The sequence below is a fragment of the Aplysia californica genome, unplaced genomic scaffold (genome assembly GCF_000002075.1).
Source record: "Aplysia californica isolate F4 #8 unplaced genomic scaffold, AplCal3.0 scaffold00476, whole genome shotgun sequence".
In the NCBI taxonomy this organism is placed as follows: domain Eukaryota; kingdom Metazoa; phylum Mollusca; class Gastropoda; order Aplysiida; family Aplysiidae; genus Aplysia; species Aplysia californica.
In genome coordinates this window covers 195,460-203,891 of record NW_004797746.1, presented here as the reverse complement: position 1 = coordinate 203,891, position 8,432 = coordinate 195,460, and the positions used below count along the sequence as shown (strand labels likewise).

The window sequence follows — 8,432 nt, the reverse complement described above, 5'->3', positions numbered from 1 at the left end:
GGACTTTTTACCTGAACACAGTGAGGTAAATAACATTGTTTTCGGTATTTTACACTCCCATCGACACAATTTGAATCAGTTACGACGTAGGCTTCGATCCTGCGCGTCAGGGCCCAACCAGGCTAAGAGGGGAACATGGTGAAATGGTACGGGTTAACGCCCCTAGTAACACTATTGGGTTATTCAAGAGGCAGGACTTCCGAGTTTAACGTCCATCTCCGAAAAGACCAAGCCAAATGGGAAATTCGTATAAAGCGCCTTTCCCAAGGACACAACGTTGGGCCGAGCTGAGGCTTGAACCCCCGAACCCGATATCTGATGATTACGAGTCCCGTAGCCTAACCGCTAGGCCAATCAGGCTGAGAGGGACACAGTAGAAAGACTGAACTCGATAAAAATCTACCTACGTGGGAATCGAGCCCAGATCTTCTGTTCGTGACGGGGAAGTGGCTAATCAGCTACGCCACAGACTTCAAGAGTCTCACCTCCAATTATCTAAATCAGAGGACGTCCAACATTTACAACCATACAGCCCAAATATAATCCTACACAAAATACCAAGTACATAATTATTTCTCACCTCAAGTCCTCGCTCCTCTCGAGTTCTGTCGTCCACCGACTGAGCAATTACTGGCCACCGAGTGTCAATGTCTGACAGGTAGCCTCGGTAGATTGGAGAGCTCGCGCTCAAGGCCAGCTGCAAGACAAGAACAGGGGAAGGGAGATGAAAGGAGTAATAACGAAACAAAAAGATTCAAATGCCCTTTAACCCACTGTTTTAGGTATCATAGATTGTAAAAGAAATGTCTTTTTGTCATCTGATGACATTATTTTGGGGGGTTTTTTAGTAGAGGCTTTACAGCGCTCGAAACTGCATAAGGTCATATGAGCGCCAAGGGGTTGATGTCAACAGAGAAATCCTTGCAGGGAATCGAGCTTACTCTGCTCACCTCTCTAGCTTCAACAGCAAAAAGTGAGCTTCGACTTTCAAGGCACCCCGGAAATAGCAGTTCATAAGAGTGACAAACATACAAAAGAAGTAGAGATTTAAAAATTACACGCGTATCTTGAATAGAAGTCGAGATGTTTGTAATTGAAGGAGGTGAGGCCCCCTGTGTCAGAGGCAAAATTAGTGAGAAAATGGCCACCAAAGTTTGGTGACTTCCAAAGCGTGATTGTTCTCGAAAACTGCAAATTTACATTTTCTTGAGCCTTTGATCAACATTTTTCAGAATATTCCACATAGAAATATCTTCTTAAATGGACATAGAAGTTACTAAACCAAAGAAAAAATAAAAAAGACATTTTTAAAAATTGTCCAACGGCCAGAAAAATGTGGGATTCCTTGATTCCATTATTCTGATCAGCGCCGGATTTCCCCTCCACGCTGCCTTACATATCACACAAAGCACACGTCCCGTCGTCGTCCTGCTCCCACTCACCATGATCGGACACATGCCGGCCAGCTGGTCGTACAGGTACCGGGCCTCCTCAATGTTACACGCCTGGAAGGTGACCTGCAGGCAGCAGTTGCCCATGCCGAAGCCCATGCAGTCCATGTAGATGTGGTCAGGTTGGGCGGCTCGGGCCGCTTCCCCGTCATCCCCCAGGGCGGCAAGATCCTCCTTGAACGGCCGCTTGGTGTGCACATCTTGAAAAACTGCTCAGGGGGGAAAAAAAGAAAGCGAGTTTTGGTTTTGCTTTAGCAAGAGCTTTACGACAGCACTTGCAAAGGCAAAAAGGACATACAAGTGCCAAAGATTAGAGGCGTTATACGAGAGCAACAAACAGAAAAAAGGAGGGGAGATCAGTTTTACTTTAGTAAGAGTTTTACTTCACTTGCAAACGCAAAAAGGTCATACAAGTGCCATAGATTAGAGACATTTATAAGAGAGCAACAAACAGAAAAAAGGAGAACAGATCAGGACAGTACATATTTGATAGGAAAGAAGGAGCAAACTACACCAGAGCGACCGCAAACCATCCACAAGAAAGTGAGATATTTTAAAGTAAAAGAGAAAGACATCAAAACAATAATTACTTTTACGCTTAGGATTAATAAAAGTTTTACAGCATGAGCAATACAAATAGATCATATAAGAGCCGAAGACAAGAGGTGTTACTAGACGATGATCTGCAAAAGAAAAAGGGGAGGGATAAGGACTGTAGGTGTTTGACAGGAAAGAGGGGGCAAACCATACCTGGGCACCTGCTAATCACCCATGTTACAGATTGTCCAACAGTGAGATGTCTTTAAGTAAACAGAATTTAAGTACACTAACACAACAGCAGTAATTAAATGCAGGTAAAAAAGCAAGGACGACAGGAAAAAAATGGTATAATGGTAGTATAGGTCTGACGCCCCTAGTAACACTATTGGGTTATTCAAGAGGCAGGACTTCCGAGTTTAACGTCCATCTCCGAAAAGACCAAGCCAAATGGGAAATTCGTATAAAGCGCCTTTCCCAAGGACACAACGTTGGGCCGAGCTGAGGCTTGAACCCCCGAACCCGTATCCTGATGATTACGAGTCCCGTAGCCTCATTACTAGACATGCTTGGTTCTAGTGTAATTGTTGGACTAGAAAGGAGATCGACACAATAATAGTCATAAAGAATTGAGAACGCTCAAAGCAGTCAAATATAAATCTTAGAGAGAGAAAAAGAAGAAGAGAAACTACCAGTTGTGCCGCTCACATTTGCTTTGCACAACAACAAAAAAAATCAAATCCACTCAATGTATTCAAACATGAAGAAAAAAAAACTACTAACAAACTTTCTGATCACTTACTAGGTATATTAATGGCCACTTTTTCTTTGCGTCTCGTGCGGATGTTTCTTGTCAGAGTTCTGTTAAGAAGCAGGAAGCAAAGTAGAAAAAAAAAAGCGTTAATAACTGCAAACAACAAATCACAAAAATCTCCTGCAAGCAACAAATCACCTTCAAACAAACTACACTTACCGGTGCCACAAATGCTGAACACCAAACAACAAATCACAAAAATCTCCTGCAAGCAACAAATCACCTTCAAACAAACTACACTTACGGGTGCCACAAATGCTGAACACCACAGAACAAATGCAAATAAGTGAGCAGAGCACCAAAAACCTGCCCAGGTCACTGACCTTCATGTTTGTTTGAGTAAAGAGATGCACATGGACACAATAATGGTCATTTAGTGCTGGGAAAAAGTAAGACGGATAGACAGACAGGAACAAGAGGGAATCCACCAACTCATTAACCTTCATTCCCTTCCTTAGTTAGTGTGATGTCAGCTTTGTAATGTTTCGAGAGTTCTTTTTTTAACTTGTGCCTTTTTCTTTTAAAGGTGCCTAATGTTGGTTATAAATAGAACAAATGCACACCACAAAATCAGAACAAGTATCAATGAAAAATTGCTTTCTCAAACAGACTTCAATATAAGTTAAGGACCACCTTGACAGACAGCCCTGATTTTTTTTTAATCCAAAAAAAGGAGAACAAGGAAATGTTTCAAAATGCTTTGCTCTGAAAGTATTAAGGGTTACCATTGCGTACTGCAAAGTTTCCTACAGGGGCAAAACCAACACGAGCATCACGGAAATCCTCAGGGAATTTTAGCCACATTCTCTGTTTTTTATCGACTTGAGAGCGACACCGCGAACATTCATCAGTTAATATTTCAGGTGCACGTCATAAACAGACTTACGGTCTCAAACTGTGCTCACTCAGGTGGCAATTTAAGCCGCCATTTGCGCAAAACCCAGCATCGCATCATCAACATGCCACCAAGACGAAAGCAGAGAGACTTTGATTGTGCCAGAGCTATGGCATGGCTGCAGGATGGAGTTGGAGCCCGAGAAGTTGCTAGAAGGCTTGCAGTATCACACTCTGTCATTGTCCGCCTGAGGCAGCGCCATCAAGCCACTGGATCAGCCCAAGAACACTCAGAGGCAGGTCGACCCAAAGAGACCACTCAGAGTGTTTGCAAGTGGTCCTTAACTTATGTTGAAGTCTGTATTATGAATCAAGGACACACAAAAAATAAAACAATGTTTGCTGTCACAAATAAAAGAGGATGTTGATGACAAGGTTAGCAGTGATCAGGAAGGAAAAGCGAAGATCTCAGAATGGCTGATTAGTTGATTTCCTCCCGTCAGTGATTCCACCAGCTGAAGCTGAAAAGTAAGGAAAATTGTGCCGGGGGTCTGGGGGCCACAGAGGCCCCCAGCAGGGTCCAGGGACAGCATCCCGGGTGGGGGTTCAGGGGGCGAAGTTTCGCCCCCGAAGAAATTGAAACTTAGTGCTTTTAGAGGGTTGAAAATGGCATTTGGGAGCCTGTTTGAAGAGATTGCCTAGAGCCCATAACATTTATTTTTTCACCAACATTTTGTCTTGTTTGATTTCTTCACCAACATATCTTTCCATTGCTGGCAATGTTTAAAAGCAGGTTCCCCTTTCATTGCTACTATAATTCAATAAATTTGACGTCGCACCATTGATAGCAGGCAAACATGGGAATAATGAATAGATGTACCTTCACAATACAGTTGCGCAGCATACACTCAAATTTTTTCTAAATTTTCACGTCTGAATGTCGCCTGTCACAACCTCAGAACACCACTCGAATTATTTTTTATTTTACCCACGGCCGGATCGGGCCGATCGCCCGACTCGATCGCCTGAAACTGAAAACAAACACGTTTGTTTTTTAGGCGACCGAGTCGGGCGATCAGCGCGGTCGGCCGATCCCACCCGTAGTCTCGTGTAGTGGGCATCCGCGTATCAGCATATTATTATTTCTTTCATCGCGGCCCTTATTGCGTTCACGTGCCGTAGAATCTTCGCATTGATAATTTCTCTAGATTTAGATCTAGACAAATTTGCAAAAAAAAGTTTCTTTCTGACAGTAAGTTTTTTGTCTAAGTCTAAGATCACAAGTCAATTTACTTGATCAACGCGCAGATTTCCAGCCGCGGCAACAATCCGAAGATAGGCAGAAGGAATTAGTAGTGAATGATAGAAAGGAGGAAATTGGCACAAAAGGTTCGCCAGATTTTGATCCATCTGCAGGTAGAAAATGTACTGCCGACCAACCCGCAATGAATTCAAGGGACATAGCGCAATAATGGCCGATTGCAGGAAAAGCGCAATCTGGCAGGTTTCAATAACTTTAACTTGTTGACGAGAGAATTACCGTAAATATCCGTAACTACAAGACGATAGGAAGGCGAGTACGGAATTTCGGCAGTCCTGCGCTGTCGCAGTTTTTTTTTACGGAGGGAGTTGACGATGAAGGAGGAACAAGTACGGAACTGGCAGAAAGTACGGATTTCCGTAAAAATACGAAAGAGTGGAAGCACTGTCCAGTATGGGAGGACTTTTTACAATGCTCTACTCTTTTTTAAGCAGACACCTCGGCTGGCCCCATCCTAAAGGTTATCATTAGCTGCTGAGAGAGAAAAAAAACAATTTAAAGCTGAAGCCCAACACCCCACTAGACACATTATAAATAATTTTGAAGGCAAAACACCTGGTTCCTTAAATAGCACTGAGCTGTGAAGGACCAGAAAAATATTTCAGACTCCATTAAAATTCAAATTTCAAGCTCCTGCCTAGCAGACCAGGTCCACAGCCCAATGCACTGTGCCAGGGCAGATTGTTGGAGAAAAAGAAACAGAAAAAAAGCTAACTCTGTAAACCCCACTGGACGCTGATAGCGTCCGGCAGAAATAGCCCTGTTCCCCATCGGACGCTGGGAGCGTCCAGTACTAGTGACAACTGTTTCGTTTTATTTAGTGCTAGTTTCTTATTTTTCAGAGCTATTCCCTATCCAAATTTGTTAGTAATGGCTAAGCCTTTGTTTTCGCTATTTAGAAGTTGGAGGCACGCTTTTGGGGTTATAATGAGACATAGTGCACCAGGTTTAGGTGACAAAGAAAAAACTCTAGATAACGGTGGAAAAAACCCAGGGTTTCAAGAGTTAAGAAGTGAACCTATCAGTGTCACCCTCCAACCACCCACTCCGTAAAAAGCAGTAGCTTTCTCAATTATAATTTTTTTAAAATTATATTGTTCAGTTTTATGTAGGTTAGTTTGCCAGCATGATAGAATACATCTCATTCGCAGTTTAGAGCAAGTCAGCAAAAGAGGACACATAGAAGCAGATACTTTTGAGGTGCGATTTACAGCAAGTCTGGACATTTGAGGTATAGTTTACACCAAGTCATTATGACTGGAAATATTTGAGGAGTAGTTTATTACAAGTCATTATGACTGGAAATATTTGAGGTGCAGTTTCTAGCAAGTCATTAGGACTGAACATATTTGAGGAAATATTTGAGGTGTAGTTTGCAGCAAGTCATTATGACTGGACATATTTGAGGAAATATTTGAGGTGTAGTTTATAGCAAGTCATTATGACTGAACATATTTGAGGAAATATTTTAGGTGTAGTTTATAACAAGTCATTGTGACTGAACATATTTGAGGTGTAGTTTATAGCAAGTCATTATGACTGAACATATTTGAGGAAAGATTTGCGGTGTAGTTTACAGCAAGTCATTATGACTGAACATATCTGAGGAAATATTTTAGGTGTAGTTTATAGCAAGTCATTATGACTGAACATATTTGAGGAAATATTTGAGGTGTAGTTTATAGCAAGTCATTATGACTGAACATATTTGAGGAAATATTTGAGGTGTAGTTTATAACAAGTCATTGTGACTGAACATATTTGAGGTGTAGTTTATAGCAAGTCATTATGACTGAACATATTTGAGGAAATATTTTAGGTGTAGTTTATAACAAGTCATTGTGACTGAACATATTTGAGGTGTAGTTTATAGCAAGTCATTATGACTGAACATATTTGAGGAAAGATTTGCGGTGTAGTTTACAGCAAGTCATTATGACTGAACATATTTGAGGAAATATTTTAGGTGTAGTTTATAACAAGTCATTGTGACTGAAATTATTTGAGGTGTAGTTTATAGCAAGTCATTATGACTGAACATATTTGAGGAAATATTTTAGGTGTAGTTTATAGCAAGTCATTATGACTGAACATATTTGAGACACAGTTCACAGTAAGCTACTTTCTGGGCTTGTGTGTGTACGTGTGTTTTGTGTGGTGGGGGCGTGTGTACTCACTAGTGTTTATGTGTGCACATTTGTCGTTTGTGTAAATGGCGCGTGTGTATGAGTGGGTGTGTTTCTGAGTTGAGAACATAATATATGTTACACAACAGAAAAATACTCCTGATTCGTGGGTTAGTGCACCCAGCGAGAAAGACCTCAACTGGAGCCATCTTCTTTTGACCAAATCAAAGCCACCTACTTAAATCTTGGGTGACCTTGGTTGATGGCATCGTCTGGGAAGAACAACGACCTTGACACTCCATCCACTGGGTCCGTCTTGGCAGTGGGCCAAGTGAACTCACGCACACCCAGCCTGGGAACAAATTAAGGTTTACCTGTCGAAAATGTACTTTCTGTGTTTGAAACCAATTTGAATTTACAATTCAAAAATACACTTTTAACTTTTAGTGTCTGCAATAGTTTGACTTTACATTTCCAAATTTATTTTCCAAGTTTTTAACAATTTGAGTTTACCTAACTTCTGGTGTTTAAAACAAATTTAGTATACCTTTTAAAAATGCACTTTTTATGTTTGTTCAAATCCTTAACGAAATGCTTAAGACAAAATTAAAAAGACAAAAAAACATAAGCAATGACAACAGCATGGAACTAATGAAAACCAAATACAAAACTAAAATTGCAACTCTAAAACAGATTAATTCAAAAAAAAGAAAAAATGTTTGTTTACTTGGTCGCTTTTAAGGACAAGTGGGCTAACCCAGATTTGGAGAAGCACCAATGTGCCAGGATCTGGACAATAAAGGTGTATCATGTCTTACCCTATACACAAGTAGTTTAGTTTTAGTAGAGGTTTTACGGCACTCGCAACTGCATAAGGTCATATGAGCGCCAGAAGATTAAAGATGTTACAAGACAGTAACAAACATAAAATTTAAAAAAGGGGAGATAAGGACGATAGATGATTCATAGGAAAGAAGAAGCAAACCACACCAGAGCACCCGCCAACCACCCACATACACAAGTAGATGGGAGAAAACTCACAGAGGGAAAGCCGTCAGAGACAGGGGCACCTCGTCATCATTGAGCTCAGCTTGAATTTCCTGACGCCTGGGCGGGGGAAAGAAACAAAAATAAAAGCAGAACAAGTCACAAAATGGCTTCACGCACGTTGTCAAACGAGTAGCTTAAATAAAAGTAAACATATTACAGTGAGCCTAGTACAAGTTATTTGGATAAAAAGACTAAAACACTTTACTTTTCTGATCTAGCAGCCATCTGAGTTCTAGCCCTTTGGCCCGTCAGAATGGCAAAGATGTAACAGGGTCTTTATCAGCTGCATTTTGGGGAGG

At 41.2% G+C, this 8,432-nt stretch overlaps 1 protein-coding gene across 1 annotated transcript in view; it reads right to left on the bottom strand.

Moving 5' to 3' along the window:
- LOC101859806 (glutamate--cysteine ligase catalytic subunit) overlaps positions 1 to 8,432 on the bottom strand; it is a gene marked incomplete in the record, with an annotated part of 34,494 nt that overhangs the window by 15,288 nt on the left and 10,774 nt on the right. The window contains 5 exon segments of the mRNA XM_013086533.2: positions 581 to 697; positions 1,443 to 1,660; positions 2,791 to 2,849; positions 7,322 to 7,435; positions 8,125 to 8,190. Coding sequence (XP_012941987.1) covers positions 581 to 697; positions 1,443 to 1,660; positions 2,791 to 2,849; positions 7,322 to 7,435; positions 8,125 to 8,190 — 574 coding nt within the window.